The sequence below is a fragment of the Lagopus leucura genome, unplaced genomic scaffold, assembly GCF_019238085.1.
Source record: "Lagopus leucura isolate 7727_CA_CO unplaced genomic scaffold, USGS_WTPT01 Super-Scaffold_100004, whole genome shotgun sequence".
NCBI lineage: Eukaryota > Metazoa > Chordata > Aves > Galliformes > Phasianidae > Lagopus > Lagopus leucura.
In genome coordinates, this window is record NW_024962264.1 from 45866038 (window position 1) to 45884619 (window position 18582).

The 18582-nt window shown below is 35.6% G+C and overlaps 1 protein-coding gene across 6 annotated transcripts in view; it reads left to right on the forward strand.

Annotated features, from left to right (window-relative positions):
- FRYL (FRY like transcription coactivator) overlaps positions 1 to 18582 on the forward strand; it is a 153235-nt gene that overhangs the window by 124177 nt on the left and 10476 nt on the right. For all 6 annotated transcript variants that reach the window (XM_042872197.1, XM_042872192.1, XM_042872193.1 and 3 more), the window contains 10 exons: positions 1601 to 1798; positions 2653 to 2814; positions 3100 to 3174; positions 3617 to 3793; positions 6353 to 6556; positions 7399 to 7566; positions 11393 to 11646; positions 12616 to 12823; positions 14756 to 14905; positions 17611 to 17709. In XM_042872197.1, coding sequence (XP_042728131.1) covers positions 1601 to 1798; positions 2653 to 2814; positions 3100 to 3174; positions 3617 to 3793; positions 6353 to 6556; positions 7399 to 7566; positions 11393 to 11646; positions 12616 to 12823; positions 14756 to 14905; positions 17611 to 17709 — 1695 coding nt within the window. The remainder of the gene's footprint in view (positions 1 to 1600; positions 1799 to 2652; positions 2815 to 3099; positions 3175 to 3616; positions 3794 to 6352; positions 6557 to 7398; positions 7567 to 11392; positions 11647 to 12615; positions 12824 to 14755; positions 14906 to 17610; positions 17710 to 18582) is intronic.

The following is an 18582-nucleotide window of genomic DNA, read 5'->3' on the forward strand; positions in this document are numbered from 1 at the left end:
TTGTGATTGGAGCACAATTTACTGCAGAATATTTTGTGGAAGAAAATGTAACATCTTGCTGAAAGATTTTTATGAAAATGCCAGGAGCACAAAGCCATTTCAGTGCACAACATTCTCATTATTTTTCTCCTTTTTTTTTTTTTTCCTTCCTTGAGTTCCATTATTGCCAAATGTAGCTCAGTCAAATGGTTTAATCATAATTAACCAGGAAAGGTAGTGTTCCCTGGATGATTTGTTATTGATGGATATGTACTTTAGATATTGTGTTCCTGTCCGAATGCATTAGGCAAAATGCAGTGATTGGTATAACAATGGTCCTTGTAGCCTGGCATCTGCTTGCTTTGCCTCTAACCTTTATCTGAGCTTTCTATGCAGGACCACACCACCATGGACTGTAATCGCAATTAGAAGATGTTAGCTGTCAAAATACTGGTAGTAGTGAAAGAGAAGCATATGCATTTTTGATAGGATTAAACAATTGGGTAATAAGAGGCCATAAAATAAGACTTCTTGTTTAACTGTGGTGCTACAAAACAGGCTTTTTTAGTCTCCTGTGATCTCAATGCATCTTAATAAATATGAATTACTACAGGATGGTTCAAGTTGTGATGATATTTTTTCTTATGCTTATGATACACAGAAATTAACAAGGTTGTTGAAGGCCATCATTGATTACAAAGAAGCACATGCTAGTTAGAGCCTTGCAAGTGGTGCTTATTTGTTTTAATGCAGTAAATAAAAAGTATTTTAATAAACTTATAGTGGTACTAAAAAAAAATTACTAGTAACTCCAAAGAACTGGAAGATTTAGGTTTCAGTCAGAGTCCTAACATTTTCAGGAGCATAAATCTTAACCCTCCGTAAGTGCTGCTTGTGGTGTGTACCTCTTCTGTTATCCACTCTGCAATCTCTGCAGATGGAATTGCTGAATTATTTACATCACATTAATCATCTTCTTGAAGAGAGAGCACTTAGCTCAGACTCAGCCTCTTATGTTCTCATACTTTTGTCCTTGTTTTTTTTTTAAGAGCTCCATCAGTTTGATGCAAGATAAAAAATGTTGCAATTTTTTTTTAAACATCTTTCTAATGCCTGAGGAAATACAAAACATGTAATACATTTGTCTGTTTTAAATTCAGTTTATTTGGCCCCTAAGTGTGAAATAATTAAAGATGCCAGGAGGTAGAAATTATTTTGCTTTTAAATGCTACTCAGTTTTGTTTTCTGGGACATGAAGGACAGATGTTCCAGATAATGATAGAAAAGAAAGAGAGAAAAAAAAAAGATGAACACATAAACAAACTGCATAAATACTGGGAGCACGGGGCATGGAACAGTCCAATGTGCACTGTGATCTGAATCTAGTAAGCCTGCCTGTCTTGCTCTGACAGCTGTGGGATGACCTGATGCTTCGCGGCAGCCTTACCAGCATTTTGAGTTCCAAAGCTGCTGCTAGTGCTAATGCCTTGCACTCACCTGTAGATTAGAGATTTTGGCTTTGGGAACCTTGGAATGAGTCAAAGAAAAAACCTACTGTACATTAAAAATTGCTGTGTTACTCAATGTGATTGTTTGGTGATTGAGTTATTTTCTTTTTTAGAGTCCATATTGGAAGGAAGCCCTCAATATCTTGAAACTGGTGGTGTCTAGATCAGCAAGCCTTGTTGTACCTAGTGATATTCCAAAATCTTACGGAGGTGACATAGGTTCTCCTGAAATCTCCTTCACAAAAATTTTTAATAATGTTTCCAAGGAGCTACCTGGCAAGACCTTGGATTTTCATTTTGATATATCAGAGGTAATCATTCTGTTTACATTACAATGCAGTGATTTTCTGTTCCAAACTTGGATTTATTTTGTGTTAGCATCAATGTTTGCAATGATGTCTAAAAATAAACATTATTTTTAAGAGTGCATGTTGAAGTTTTATACACATGTGAAGTGTAACTAAAGTCGTACTGAAAAGATTTATTAGAGCTCAAAATGATGTATTAATTAATACAGATGAATGTATGTCTGGAGATAAGAGTATAGCCAACTGACTGCTATATAGGGATGCAGAATCTGGAGAGAACTTTAGAAGGAATCAAAAATAAGGGATTATGGTTGAAACTGTTCCTAGATAACGATTGGAGATGTGCATGGCATAGGAACATTACTTCAAGTGAATTCAAATAAGCCAAGACACCGGGTAATTCCCACAAAATTCATCAGAACAGCATTTCTTTTTAAAAGGGCTGAATACAATCTTTGATTTTCAGAAGTTGTGTGTATTCTAGAGAAGTTGCTGAACTGTGGCAATAATTAGTTAATAACTGTGAGGGTATCTATAGAAGAACTTAACAAGTTATTTTAAATGCATTTAAAATTATAACTGGACTGTCAGCATTGAATTTGCATTTTTCAAAAAAATTACAAGTTAGTAGAGCAACAGTCTGCTGCTTATGGTACAAGTATTTAACTTTTTATTTCCAAGTATGCTGTTGTTGTGTAGGTGCTCAATGGATTAGGCACAAACTTCGTAGAATTCTAGAATAAAAACAGCTACAAAGAAAAAGCCCTCTGTAATGTAAGACTAATTTCTAAAATCAAATGTGTAGTCTCTGTTTACATAGATTTGAATTTTAAGAAAGCACATGTTGTCTTTGGTAGACACCAATTATTGGGAATAAATACGGTGATCAACACAGTGCTGCTGGTAGAAATGGGAAGCCAAAAGTCATTGCTGTCACCCGGAGCACTTCTTCAACTTCATCAGGCTCCAATTCAAATGCATTAGTTCCTGTCAGCTGGAAGAGACCACAGCTATCTCAGGTACGTTATGTCTCAAGCATGTTATGCATGCAATATAGACAGTGTTTGTGAACGTGTAATAAGAATATTTGTTCAAATGTAGTTTGAAATTGCATTATGTATTGGCAAAGCAATTAACTGATACAGAGTGAAAGCCAGTACAATTTAAGAGAAAAAGATTCTTTCTCTTTCTAGAGGATGTCAGCAGGTGAGATGACTAGTTAAAAATACAGACATTACTTTTTTACTTGGACTTCTGGTAGATGCCTTGCTATGTGATTATTATTATTTGGTATATTTTTTCAGAGAAGAACCAGGGAGAAGCTCATGAATGTGCTTTCTCTGTGTGGTCCAGAATCTGGTCTTCCCAAGAATCCCTCAGTAAGTAGTGGTGCTGTTTTATTTTGCTTTTAAAGCTCCATAAATGAGAATGCTGCTGGGTTTTCAGGTACTGGTGAAAGTATGAAGACAGGTTTTAGAAACTGGTTTTCAGTTCCGTAATTCACAAATCCAAGAGAAGATTAAAATATAAAAAGCAAAGAGAACAGAAATGGAATCATAAACAACAAATTTCTGTTATTCTTCAAGAGATCCAGACTTTCACAGCTCTCACAATAGAGAGAATAATATATCTGCTTTAAAGATGTAGTTGGAAGTCCAGCTAGTCTTGAAACAAATTGCATGTTGCACGTGCCCACAGTACAGTGATTACACTGGCACTCTTAATACTGCTATTGCTACTAAACTGTGTGAAGCAGGATGGATAACTACTGGTGCTACAGAAGTTGAAAGATTTTATTTCTATTCTTACCTGTATCTTCAGGTTGTGTTTTCCTCTAATGAAGACTTGGAAGTTGGAGATCAACAAACCAGTCTTATTTCAACAACAGAGGAAGTGATTCAAGAGGAGGAAGTGGCTGTAGAAGACAATACCAGTGAACAACAGTTTGGAGTTTTTAAAGACTTTGACTTTTTAGATGTTGAATTGGAAGATGCAGAGGTGAGACCTTGGGATTTCTTCTGTATATTTCCTTTTGAGAATGTTCTAAAAATTCAGCTTTGTTGGTGCAAGTCTAAGGAATTGGCAGCTCTTTTACCTAATTCAATTGGGAAGAGTTTATAATGTGATTGAATTTAACTTGCACGATAAAGAAATTTGTATCTTAAACTTTGCAGTATTATGTTGTTGCATACTGTGGGGGAAGGGGCTCTTTGTCAAGGGAGAGGTGAAGTGACAATCTGAAAGAGAGAGGTGATGTGGCAGCATAAGCCAGTGACAAGATGAACACCTGGTTGCAGTGCAATAGAAAACTTCTGTAGCACTAGCACTATGCAATAGAAACCTCTGAAGCAGTATGCTAGGAAAATATAACCTTTGTTCCTGATACATTTCTGCATTTTGCAAAGATGAAGAACAACTTTCAAAGTTGTAAATTGTACAATATACTAATTATATATGATTGCTTCAGACATCATAATTGCTTGCATTACAACTTTCACATTATATCTGATTTATTGCAGTTACTTTTCTTCTATTTCTCCCAGTCAAAAAAAAAAAAAAAAAGAGGAGAGGAGAGGTAAAAACAAAATTGAATTTTTGGAAATAGTAACAATTCGTTTAACAAGTGACATTTATTTGGGGATAAGTATAAGAGGCTTGAGACCAGAATTTGATGAATTTTAGAAGTATGGCTGAAAGGACTGGGGAGAAGTAGAGAATAAATTGAATGCTTTGTAGTTTCTTCCAGTACTTTTGTTACTGTCTATACAAAGTAGTGAATTATTATTAATGACTCCTGCAGGTCAGAAGTCAACAGACTGCCAAGATATCAGTCTGTATAAATCCTAAAATTGCTCTTTCTCCTGATTTTATCCAGGTCTTTCAAAAGATCTTGGGCTTTTTCCCTTTATACTTTAGTTTTATCTTACTTTCTTAAACTTGCTGATTGCTTCACTTCAAGCCAATATTTGCATCTTCTAGGAGACACGTAGACTCATTATGATATATTGCGTATGTGTGACCACACTCCATAGAGATGCAGTTTCATACATTGAATGCTAGTTAAATAGATTAAAATCATTAATGCTCAGTAGTAGATGGGGCTTTACAGGTAGGATGCCAGAAACTGAAACTTTGCCAAACTACACCAATCTTTAACTTTCTGATTACATGCCTGTAAGCAACATTTAATGCTAACATTAAAAAAAAAAAAAAAAAAAAAAAAGCTTATAAGCTTGCATACAAGTTATGCACTTGACACGAGAGGTGCCCAGTTTTTTACTGGAAAAAACAGAATGTTCTTTGCTCATGAAACTTAAGTGCTTCTTCCCACGGAAGTCGTACTTTATTGTTGTTGAGATTGTTTTGCTTTGACGTAATTTTTTTGTATCTTTTGTGGAGCAAAACAGATGAGAGAAAGTGGCTAGAAAACGCTCACTTTACTGTGGATACTCATAGTATATTGATCTCTTGACATGATAAAAGATGCCCTCTCAGAGCAATTTTGGAACCCCATACTTGCACACTTGGGGCTGGATACAGTATTTTACTGACTGTAGGCTGACAAAGTGAACTGGTCAGGTTTTCCATATTATTGGTTGTCTTGTTGGAGGTTGACAAAATGCTTGAGAAAATCGAAGATGATTATTGTACTTTTGAATTTTTAAAAAATACGGTGTTTAAGATCTGGATTTCGTTTAGTAGTTTGGACGTTTACAATCTAAGTGTATCCGAGCTTATAAATATGAAAACAAGAAGGATCTGGCTGTTGATATTTAGGGTACTTTTCATAAAATTGATGTAAAGTATCTGGTGAAATAGTTAATGAAGACATCCATTTTCTGCAGCTTGAGTGTAATGAATGTCGATGATGCTTTGTCAGTTGAATGTGGTCACTTCAGATTCATGTGTGTTAGTGAAAAGACTTCATCTAATGTTTGTTGCTTTACATGTTACGCTAGAGCAAATGTACCATAAGCATGCTGGTTTTGGTGTTTTGTCATCAGTTTATTTTTAATCAGTCTCCCATTAGAAAGATAAATTATTTTAAGTGCTAGCTTTTTGACTTAAGTTTTTTTCCAGAGCTTGAATCAGTCTTTTACTGTTTGCAAATCTTATGTAATAAAACATTTTTCCCTGGTTCTAGAGTATCTTTAAGTGTTCGTCCTCGTTCTTTCTAATTATATGTGTTTTCCTTTTTGCTAACCAGGAGCTGCAGGTAAGTTGCAGCCTGGTGCCCTGGCTTGTTCATCTGTTGTTGTCTGTGGTGTGTTTGTACTTTCTAGTCAGATACATGAAATGGATACCGATATAGTATAGATTATAGATTGAGCTACTTCCCAAGAAGATAATCAAAAGAATTCTGCTTCTTGTGCCTTTATTTTAATTTCTTTGCAAACATCTTTTAGCAAGGTGTTTAAGCTTCCAATAAAATTAAAGGGCTGATTGAAACTCTGTTCATAATGCATTTGATACTTGTGTTGTCTATGTTGCATTTGTATGTTAGTTTTAATATGTTAACATTCATACGTGTACGTGTGCAAACTTTTTTTATTACAGGGTGAAAGCATGGACAACTTCAACTGGGGTGTTCGTAGGCGCTCTCTTGACAGTATTGACAAAGGAGACACACCATCTCTTCAAGAATGTCAGTACTCTGGTAGCACACCCAGCTTGAACCTGACCAACCAGGAAGATACTGATGAGTCTTCAGAAGAAGAAGCAGCACTGACTGCAAGTCAGATACTGTCTCGCTCACAGATGGTTAGTTATTTTTTGGTGAAAAGTATCTGTGAGAACTTAAGCTTTTACGTGCATTTTTAATTGCTAAGTATAGCTCACGCTTCTGATCCAGAGAAACAAATGCCTTGAATAAAACTGAACTGTCTTTGCTACTTTGTCACAGTAACTTCATGAAGGGAGTTACTTTGCTAGTGGTACAAAATAGATTTATTGTTCTTGAACAACTTTAATGTTTTAAATGCATTTATACTTACTATTGTTGTTCAAATGTAAGTGTAAAATCCCATACATTACTTGCAAAGTGTTTGTGGATTCCTAGCTGCAAAGAAGTTCAAAATATTAAATGAGAACAAGAGCAGTAAGTGATCCCAGAGGAGCCTCAGTTGTGTTTAACTATTGAAATTACTAATGTGATTGTGCCTTTTGAAGCTTGTGTCAAATCACTTGTAGGTGATTCAGAAGTCTCTCTACATTGCATTAATTAATTAAGAAAAAAGTGATCTCGGGGGAAAGGGAGCAGCAGAGATAGCATTCCCCTTTTCAGACTCGAGGCAAAGTTTATACTAACATTTCCCATAACAAAGAGATCTACTGGTCAGTGATTTGCATAGCGTTTTTCCCCCTGCCAGAAACCTTTCAGAGGAAGAAAGGAAATTATTTTCAGGATCCCAAGGATAACTGCCAACTTCTCTTTGAAGTTAAATGTTACAAAAATGTGTGACGTTTTTTCTGTGTAGAGCTGTTAATTTTGTGAAAAATTGAAACAGCTAATTAATCGCTCTGAAACAAATTATTTTAAAACTAATGTGTTTTTTCCTGTTTGGTACACTGAAGAATTTCACTTTTTTTCTTTTCTCTTTCAGTTAAACAGTGATTCTGCCATAGATGAAACAATATCAGATCATGCTGGCTTATCACTTCAGTCTCAAGATTCCACTAGCAGTGTGGGAACGGAAGAGGTGCTTCAAATCAGAACTGAGACCCCAAGTTTGGAGGCGTCTCTAGATAACTCTAGCAACCAGCTGCCTGAGGTGGGGAGAAATGTGGGCTGGTGCATGGCTGATCTGGGCTCCTTCTAGTGTTCAGTAGCAACTTTTGCTTTCTTTTTTCATCTGTTACACTGGTTGTTTGATTTGCTTTCAATATTTCTAACCTGTTGGAATGTTTTTATGAAAGGTTCCCTCAGAATGAAAAGTATATGTGATGCACTCAGGGATCTTACCACAGGTTAAAAATATTCTGGAAGGGCTGATAATGAACATTTCATGGTGCCGAATGAAAATGGGCTAATATTTAAGACGCTTTTCCTTGATATGGTTGAAACCCTTCTTGAGCAAAATTTTCTTTCAAATACTTTATTTCCTTTGTTTGCTTTCTTTGGGTTAATGTGATTGGTGCTATGTGGGAATAAAACCTCAGGCCAGCTGTGTTAGCAGTTGGTTCAATTAAATAATCCTTTAAAAAGGACCACAGATGCTAGTGGTGTACTTTTTTGGAAAGGCCTTTGTGGAGTGAGACAGATTTCAAGCTAATGGCTGCCTACAAATCTGTGAGTACTTCAGTTTTTTTGGTTTTTAAAATCTTTTTAATAATTTAAAATAGCGAAACTCATAAAATAAAACTCCTCTGTTACAGTTCCTATGGTATTTAGAAGTTATAGATAAGAACTCTGGGTTTTTTTTTTTTTCTTGAATTTGAAGTGGCTTGTTTTAGGTAGGCTTTGTAACTTCAGTTAAAATCAGCAATGAAACGACAATCTTATTTTTGATTGACTTTAACAGAGAACACGTCTTCTACAAGTTTTTCAGAAAATTAAGCTATTCTCCATACCTTTAAATAACCAGTGGACAGCTGGTATTTACTGAGTCTTCAGCTAACTTGATTTAGACACAATTTCTATGTTTCTGAACAAAGGCTGTATACTATACGTATTTGCTACCTAGAAAATACTCTTTTTAAAAAGTGAACCACCACTTATTTTAATTAAAGTAACTGAAACAACAGAAGACATATTTAGAATTTAACAGGGGAAGTGTGAGTGACTGCAGTCGTGTGGTAAAACCCTCACCTTCTGAATGTGTAACACTGACTCCTGTAAAGCAGCCTTTTCCCACTTTTTTCATATTTTGCCACTGTGATTAACAAGGCATTTTTCTTTGTTTCATTTACTTATTTATTTATGAAAGCATTTGCTTACATTATAGTTGATAAATTGTGATAAGTTGTCTCAAATTTGTAGGGTGCCTACGCTCAGATTGCCAGTCAGGCTATAATGCTGTGTTTCATCTGCTTATCTACCTACCAGTGGAGTTTTGAGCGATGAAGAACTCTTAATCTGGATGAATCTTTTTTTCTAATATAGGACAGATGAGTGTTACTTTAAGATTTGAAATAATTCCTTTAGGAAAGGGAGAAGTGCCATTAAAGCTGGATTTTTTTAGAATCACATTCACTGCCATAGAACTTTTCTTTGTTGTTTGCCCATGGTACATTCTAAGCTGTAGTTCATTTTTGCATTTTCTTATTTGTTTCTAAGACTGCCTTTGTATTTGGACTTGTTCTTTTACAGCTCCCTTTATGAGATCATTTCTTATAAGTCACATGAAAATAATCATGGAAATAAGTTGCAACGTTTCAGTAAAAATATTGAAAACAATTCAAAGTAATGAGTACATTTACGTTGGGCTAAAAAGTAATTTCATGACTAACCACCATCTGGCAAAGAGTGCTTTATCAGAAACAACAGCTGATAAGTGAATGAGATTTTTCTTCATCTGTAAATGAAAAGATTGCACTGCCAGTGAAGTTAAAAGTTGGTTTATTTCATTTATTTCATAAATAAATTATCAGAGAGAGATATATGCCCTTGATGCGGAAATGTACATATATCAACCAAGATATAGGTCTGTAACTGAAGACTTTATTGCACTTTCCCATGTAAAAGTAACACTATGTATTTACATCAGTGCATAGTTAGTTAATATAGTCCCTGTTTCTATTAATTATTGTTAAAACTGAATGTGGTAGCATTGTGCTTCATGTATGGCATTGTATAAATTCAGGGGTTTTTTGCCAATACTCTTTGTAGACCTTCAAAATGAACTTTCTAAGTCAGTCCTTCCCTTGAAGTTTCAATTAAAATAATTATATTTTTTTAGTTGTCTTTTAAAACTTTAAGTCTCACATTTTAAAGGTGCTAGATTCCCCAAGAGAAAATAAAAACTTCATGTGGTATTTTGAGTTTGTTCTTGGACCTAATGTGGCTGATAGTATTTGATGAAGAGGTTTAGACCATAATAACTGGTTGGCTTCTGTGTGAAGCTGTTTTTGGGAAGGGGCTCAGCTGTACATACAGATTGATGGCAAAACTGGTGCTGTGCTTAAGGGAAAAATATAGACTGCAGTTGCATATAAATGTAATTTCTAAATGTGATGTGATCCAAGCTTATTTTATGCTTGTTAGAATATGGGATTCAGTCAAACGTATACATTTTCATCAGATGCAGTTCAAACATTCCAGTTTACCTCACAATAAGTATTAGGTATCTGTCTAGTTTGGCTAAAAGAGAGAGATGTCTTTAGCAGAGTGAGAAAGCGTGTTTGTGCTGATTGGATGCAGCTGAGTTCCTTGTTTCTCATAGGGATGCCGAAGAGTTAAGTAAATAATTTGTTTAAATGTCTTTGATGAATTCCCAGTAATAATATGTCTGCAAAAAAGACAAAGCATTTCATGTTCCAATTTGTAATTTATGGTCTAGCTTACAAGAACATTTCAATTTTGAACGATAAGCTTTGCAAGACGAAGTAGGTGGAATTTTCTTAGTACAATGATACTCTATTCACCTACATGTGGATTTACAGAGGAATTATTTATATGAAGTAATTTTCCTTAGGTTCTGTACAGTTGAGAAACTTTATCACCCGCTGACCTTCAGTAATATGTTATTGTCTGTAACAGAAATGGACCACCAAGTTTTTGCTGTGCTGTTGTAAAAATGCCTGGTGTTCCCATGTGCTGCATGGTGTGACAAAATGGCTGTTTTGTGCCATAAAGCTCAAGATTCAAAGTGTAAAAAGAGGCATTAGAAACGAGGTCACTAGCTGTGCCAAAGGGCAGCAGTGTCACATGTAGAAATACCACAGTTAAGGTGAGATAACATTAGGACCACCATGAAAGAAAATTATGTAGCTCTGTTTAAAGTTGAATTGTCTGTAGTATGTCTGTAGTTAGTTATTTGTCCAAGATTTGTTTAGGATGATGAAAGCTGTGAAGTGATGTGCATGCTTAGAGGCTGCCCAAAAGTTTGTTGACTGGTTCTGGGCTGCCAAGTGGAGATAAAACAGCACATAATGTCACAAATATTAATGATGTGTGATAATTACTGCCTGTAGGAAGAAGCAGTAGCAGGGTGATACTATTTTTATTCCACAGAAAAATCAAGTAAAAGCTTTCAAATGGGTTAATCATAAATCAGCTAAATTCATTATAGTGATTTTAATGAATATAATGATGCTAATAGAAGAAGAGAGAAGGGAGTAAGGGTCAGTCTAATAATACCTACCTGAGATTAACGATCAGCTCTTTGTACAAGCCACTGGTCAAAAATCTTCATTCAGAGATTCAGAGTTAAACCTTTGAAGTCACCTTAGCCATGCCTTAAGAGTTAAAAAGACTGCCCGTCTCTGCTCAAGTAAAACTGAACAATACAGAGAGCTGAATGTTTCAAGTACAAATGAACCTGTGTTAAGTGCTTTTTTTTTTTTTAAAGCAAGCTGTTACTTTACCGTAATAAAAAGCTGATAAGATTGCCTAAGCTTTGACAAAAAAAAGGTCATAAAAGTATGTTTGATTCACAGGAAGGCAGTTCAGCAGTAAGGGACGAACAGGTCAGCACTGCTAGTGAAGACACTGGGTTGTATCTACTACAAGAACAACAAGACTGTCTGGTCTGTCATGAACCTCTTGAGTTGGAAGAGACCCCAGAACTGGCAGAGCCTGCAGCTCCAGAGAGCTACTGTGAATCTATCTGTGAAGAGGATGTCACTCTTGCTTTGAAAGAACTGGATGAGAGATGTGAAGAAGAAGAAGCTGACTTCTCTGGTTTGTCTAGGTCAGATTAATATTGGTTATAACTAAAAGAAATCACATCAATACATGAACCAGTGCAGTCTTTCTTATGACATAGTTTCTTTTGTTAATCCCACAGTACAGGCATCTAAAATGATGTTTTCATATCTGAAATAATGGTTTATGCCTATTTAGCAAATAAGCTCAGTACTTCTCTCAGATGCTTCTGATGAGAGAAATTTTTCTCTCTGAGAGAGAAGCAGGTATTTTTTGGTACAGGAAAGCAACAGGCATGAAAAGATGTTCTGTTCAAGAAAAGAATTCTTGAATAAAAGAAAAGTTAAAATTTTCTATATTACAAGTAATAAACACAACTAAATGGTTGTAATTAGTAACATTGATTAATTGATAGTTTGATATTTTTATCGGCAGTCTAGTGCCTAATGGAAATTATGACTACAGAATGCTCTTCAGACAAAAGCCTGTTAAATTGATTGCTCATAAAAATGGAAGTGTTCCCATCTCCATCTTCCCATCCATCTCACTGGTACTACTTAAGACGGTTTTAAGATATTATTAAACTGCCAGATGAGCCTTTCTTCTATTGAAAGCTAGAATTTGTTATAGATGCTGTATGTTTAGATGAATAAAAATTGGAAGAATTGAATGTTAGTTCAGTTATAGAGGGCATGAAAGAGAAGTCAGTTTCTGAGTGATATGTGTTTGTTTATAGTGCTGTATAGAGCTATTTATAACCTACAGATAACAGTTTGTAGATGTGCAGACAAACAGCATGGTTTAGTAAACTTTGGAGATATTTGAGGTTACGAGCAACATTTTAATATGGTAGTAGAAAAAATTTTGAGGGTTTTTTTTTTTTTTTGGTTCATAGTAAGCTTAGTTGATTAATAGATAATTTTTAAATTCAATCCTTAATTGTTTTATTACCAAAATCAAAGATTTTTCCTTGAAAATTACCTAGGGGTTAACTTGTTTTGTCTGTTGTTCACAGCCAAGATGAAGAAGAACAGGATGGCTTCCCGGAAGTACAAACCTCCCCACCTCCTTCACCATTTCTTTCTGCCATATTGGCAGCTTTCCAACCAGTGGCATATGATGATGAGGAGGAAGCCTGGCGTTGCCATGTCAATCAAATGCTGTCCGATACAGATGGTTCATGTGCTGTGTATACATTTCATGTCTTCTCAAGATTGTTTCAGGTCAGTGAATGGCCACTGCGTGGCTGTTTGTCTGATATCCATTCCTTCTGCTTTTAAAATTATTCTTTCCCTACGTAGCTGTAGGGTTCTGGTAGCAAAAAGCCTTAGAAAGCAAATCAAAAGCAGACCAAAAGAACCCCGTAACACAAAACAAAACTGTGTTGGTGAAAGAATGGTGTATGTTCATTCACTGCTTTTCCATGGGATATCTGCATCCATTGTCCCTGAGAGAGAGATCCTGCTCAGTGGAAGGGAGGGAAGGGGGAGGAAAGCTATTTGGTATTTCTTGTAAGCTTTTAGTTCAGGTTGTGTTTCTTTCTTTCTTATTTTTTTTTCCTGAACATCACCCAAGCTCTGTTCTGATTACAGAATTAATGATTTCCTCCTGGGATTTCTATGGATTTCATTATGATGGGTTCGCAGCATGAAAAACACTAATGAAATTATCTTTCATCTGTCTTGTGAGAAATTGTGGGTTTTTTTAATTGAAACACCAGGAGATCTGTTAAAGCTGGATGTTTCTGAAGTTATATTTACCTCATAGATGTGGCATCCAACATGACATGCCTGTGGCCTAATTTTTCTAGCTGCTTCTTCCCTGTATTTAGGGAATGTGTTTTTCGTGTTTTCTAAGCAGTACCATGTAGACATGTATTATTCTTGGCAACTTCTTATGGGATAGAAGGAGTATAATTATTCCATTTTATTTATAGAACGTTCCAAGTGAGCTAATAGCAGATACAGTATTACAAACCAAGACCTTCTGACTCCAACCCTTTCTTATTTCTCCAAAGCTAATTTTCCCTGCTGTTTTGTATGCTGTAATAAGCTTCTCAGTGGAAGGATCATTTTTATTTTTTTTCTATCATGCTACCATAGTACCCTCTTATCCCAGGTGGGCAGGTTTAGGGTTAGTACTATGAAGCAATTAAATTGTAAAGAATTCATACCCTACCTCATTCACAGAATAACTTGTTTGTGCATCCATGCCCATCTTCACTTTTTAGTAGAAATATGCATTTTGCTATGAAAAAATGCTCTTATTTGCTTTAGATTGTTGTTCTCTTGCTTTGGAAGACATCAGAGCTTTAGTTTATCTGTGTAATACATGCATTTTTTGAAAGTGGCTAAAAGGGAGTGTTACACAGACAGCAATTGATTACTCTCCTACGCTCATTAAAGAAGGCACCAGAAGGAAAAGAAAGCCTTAAAAGATTTCAGTGGTAGCCTTCAGTAAGCTGGAACAGCAAATTCCCTGGGAGAATAGGCAGTAACTGCCCTGGGCTCAAGTCTGGGTAAAGATGCTTTCCTGACAAGTTGTTACTGGACACGGGGAAGAGTTAAAATAGTTAGATGAGACCTTGGAGACCTTGTTTGTCTGGACCTTTCCATTGTGACTTCTGTGTTCCATTTTGCAGCCATAAACATCTTCATATAGTTTCATGGTACATGTAACTGTCTAGAATTTATGAAATAGTATATGGCAAAGTATCAGATTACACTAAGGTTTAGTCTATGTAATAATACACGTAGGACAGATTTTTGAAGGCGACAAATCCTGCAGGTGGCAATTCTGGACACAAGAAATACTATACAGGCTTATCTTGACTCATAAATTTCTGTATGTAGCTTTCTGTAACACAAACAGTTGAAAATGAGTGGAATCTGTATAGCACATTTGGATATCCTGATGGTAAAGGCCCAGATATGAAAGGAAGTATCATCTTCACAGTTGCATGCTGTTTTCTTTCACTTAATTATTTCTTACCTTTTTGGAGATAGTTTTAAATAAGCATACAAATTATGTATTACTTTCTAATTTAATAAAAAAATCTATGCTGTCACAATGGAAATTTGCCCTGAAATTTTTAAACTAAAACACCAGGAGGGATTTTGAAATACTTTTTTTTTTTTTTCTGATTTACTTTCTAGACCATTCAAAGAAAGTTTGTAGCTATAACAAATGACTCAGTCAGCTTTCTTGGAGAAAGTCTACAGCGCATTGGAAAGAAATTTAAGAGTTCCCTGGAAGTGATGATGTTATGTTCAGAATGCCCAACAGTCTTTGTGGATGCAGAAACGGTAAAAATCTTTTACATTTAATGCTGAAGTAGAACTTTACTTACACATTTTTATGTGAGATACAAAATGATGATTAAACAGTTGGCAAATAGCAGTGCTTGAGGAAGGCTTTCAAAGGTTTCAAAAAAAAGAGTGTTGATTTTTCCCTTTTCAAAGATTGTGCTCGTGTCACTAATTGAAATATCACCTGAGTAATTATGAGATGCTTAAAAAAAGCTTTATTACAAATGAAATTAAAAAGGAATTATAAAATGTAAAATAAAATGTGAGGTGACCACTATAAATCATAAAGTTTTGAAAACACAAGTATGAAATGCATCTTCTCAAAAAAAATTTAAAAAAAAAAGCCAGTTTTAACAGTGAGTGAACTTATCAGATATCATTTAGATTCCCTTGCTGTCCTGTAACTTCCTCGCTTGTTTATACTTATTCTGTAGTCTTTGGAGAAAGACCTGAAGGAAATGGAAGGCCGCTTACATTTTTGCTTTTTGAAATTATTTATTGTCTATGTATTTAATCTATCATGCATGAAAAAAACTAAAGCAAGAAATGTATAATGAAGGGCTTGAATTGTTTATTGTTGTGCAAGTTGAAATTTTAGGTTATAATAAATAACGATGTGAGAAATTGACTCAGTGCTTAGGGGCAGTAAAAAAAAAAAAAGCAAAACTGCTAGAGTAATTATGAAAAGAGAGAGCAAAATCTGAATGCATCATTAAGCTAACATACATATACTCAATAGGCCTACATTGTGAACTGTGGGTAGTTCTGGTCCACTGCTCTCAAAGTATATACAATTGAACTCGAAATAGTTCCAAGAGAAGCAACAGGGAGTATGAGATGTGTGGAATGGCTTTCATATAAGACATGAGAATGCAAACTAAGATTTTTCAAATGTTTGGGAGATAGCTGTTAGCTGTACAAAAATTTTCAGTATCACGATAAAGAAAGAGGAGTTATTGCATTTTTGTCTGATTTGGCATTAAAGAGATTTGAATTCAGCTAATAGCGACTTACAAAATATATGGGACCAAAGAGAGGTAATCCTTTGTGTGATATATCATCAAGCTGTGAAACTCCATACTTTTTACAATTAGTGTTCATGTTTTCGGAAAGCAACTAAACGTTCATGAAAGAAATACCCCTGAATAGATTTTTCATATGTGAAGCAACACAGTGTGAGAGTGCATTCAGGAGCAAAAAAGCAAATAGATCTCTGTGTACTTGTCCTGTTTTGCCTTTCCTTATGGGAAACTGAGATGGATTGAACTTTGGCATGACCCTGTATGACGCTCTCTTCCTGACCTGCTTTTTTCCTTGTTGCTGAGGGGCATCTCTGCTCTTTTGCTCCTGCTATGGAATATGGGAACTAAAAAAGCATGATATGGACAGTGCACTTCAAGGGAACCATGTATAATGGTTTTTGTTTAACTTACGTCACTTGAAAAGCAGTATAAACTACTCAAAAAATGTCATTTATTTTGGATAAGAAGCCACAATAAGAGCTATACCCGTTAGAACAGCGGGAATGTGTAAATATACATAGATTTATATATCTATGCATTTATATATATAATGCCGTGTGTAAAAGAATAGATACCTATACAGCAGTATATGCAAATGTATCAGTACATCTGTATTCGTGCATGTATACATACGGTGTTGATATACTGGCAAATATTATTGTACAGATAAATTTTCTCATCCCAAATAATTTAATGGAAGTGGACCTACTTGTAAATCAGATTAGTTTTCACTAGGAAAGAATGGCTGCCCTGAAGTAACATTAGCACACAAATCTTTGGCTCTCTGGTGTCTACACGTGCATGCAAGGTGGACATTTGATTCGAATTTGATTTCAAATCATTCCCACACATGCCTGAGTAACTGGGATACTCAGTCACTGTCATTCCCTATGCCACACAGTTTTGAGATCACAGCTTTGCACATGCACTTGCAAGATGACGAAGAGGTGCCAGGTAACAGAGATTAGAGTTAAGTGCAGCGCTCTTAATGTTTGCAGGGGGTGACTGGTGTGAAGGGCAAAGAATCATGTCAGAGGCATGGTTATCGCAGAAATTGGTAAGAGGAGGTTTCATCTGAAAAAAAAAACCTGAGTGCAGATACATCTCCAAGGAAAAATGGTCTGGATCAAGGCTGAAGTAGCAGCCTCTGATGGAAGAAGATCTTGAAACCCTTTTGAAAAGGGGAAAATGGTAGAAAGTTCTTTAAATATCCAACACTTCCTGCTTTGACAATTCCTGGATGGAACCAGACCAAAGCCTTTGTTGGTTGTATAGCTTGTATATTGAGAAGAGGAAGTAACCCTCTCTGGACATTCCTAGGTTGCTACAAGCCTAGTCCAGAAGTACCTTTTATCCAGTTGCAGGGTATTTTATTTATACTAGCTGTGTGTACATGAAGTATTACTCTTATTTTTGAGAGATCTAGAAGTCCCTTTGGAGTCTCTCATTCATCTGTTGAGTAGGTACTGCCCTTATTTTGGAATCAAAAGCATGCTGTCTGAGCTGATCCAGTTCTGTGTTAATTTATTAATTCAGAGGTGTCATGATTCATATGCACATAGCTGTTTTTAATTTGATTGTTTTTTTCAAATATGGCCTTGAAATTTCATGTTACGTAATTACTGATATACTAGACTATGTAGATTATGGTTGGATACTATCTGACTCTTTATCTTTCAGCTAATGTCTTGTGGCCTGCTGGAAACATTGAAATTCAGTGTTTTAGAACTCCAAGAACATTTGGATACTTACAATGTCAAAAGAGAGGCTGCAGAACAGGTGAGTGTGTTTTGTATGTCAAATCAAATAGATGAGGCTTCTTCTGTACAGAGAAATGATCCTTAAGAGAGTTAAACATACATTTGAAGGAATGTATTACAGATGCTAGCAGCCTGTCAGGCAGTGGCTGTGGCCACACAGACAAATTTGAGTGATGTGAAGCAGAGCCAGAATTCAATCTACGGTATCTTGGCAGAGGACAAGTTTTCCTCTTTCTCTGTTGCACTGAGTTTATTAAGAAATGATGGCCCCTGCATTGCACAATTTGCTGACAGCTGATTTGTTTACTAGAATAGCCATCCACTTTTTAGCGGAAATGAGGTTTCCTCAAAATCAAGGCTGAAGCACACCACACTGCACTGTAGGTAAACTATTTTTAGGATGAAAACCAGTATTTCTGCAGAAGAGATGCTGAATTTTTTGTCCTGCTGTGTAGCTATTAACAATTTGTTTGGAAATTAATTCATGAGGTCTAATATAATAAAATACATCTTGTCATTTAGTCTTAATCAGAAACAAAGCACTCATCTAATGACCAGCATTACCTTATTGTTGGTAATGATACTTAATGTCTGACAATCTCCAGTGCATAGTGCTATCATCAGTACTGTAAGAAAACTGTGTATTTTATTCTTCATTTTAGAGAGCAAAACTGGGGCACAGAGAGAATAACTGATTCTGCCTGGGGTCAGACAAGAAATTGAGGCAGAGTAGAGAGAGTGCTGGGGTGTGTGGATATGCTTTGAGTAGTAACCATCCAAAAATAGGGGGTTCACTTTGTACATACTCCTCATTTAGTCTAGTTTGTCATAGCAATAAGATACAGTGTTGTTTGGTTTATAAAATCGTATCCCTTTCAAATGGCAAGAACTT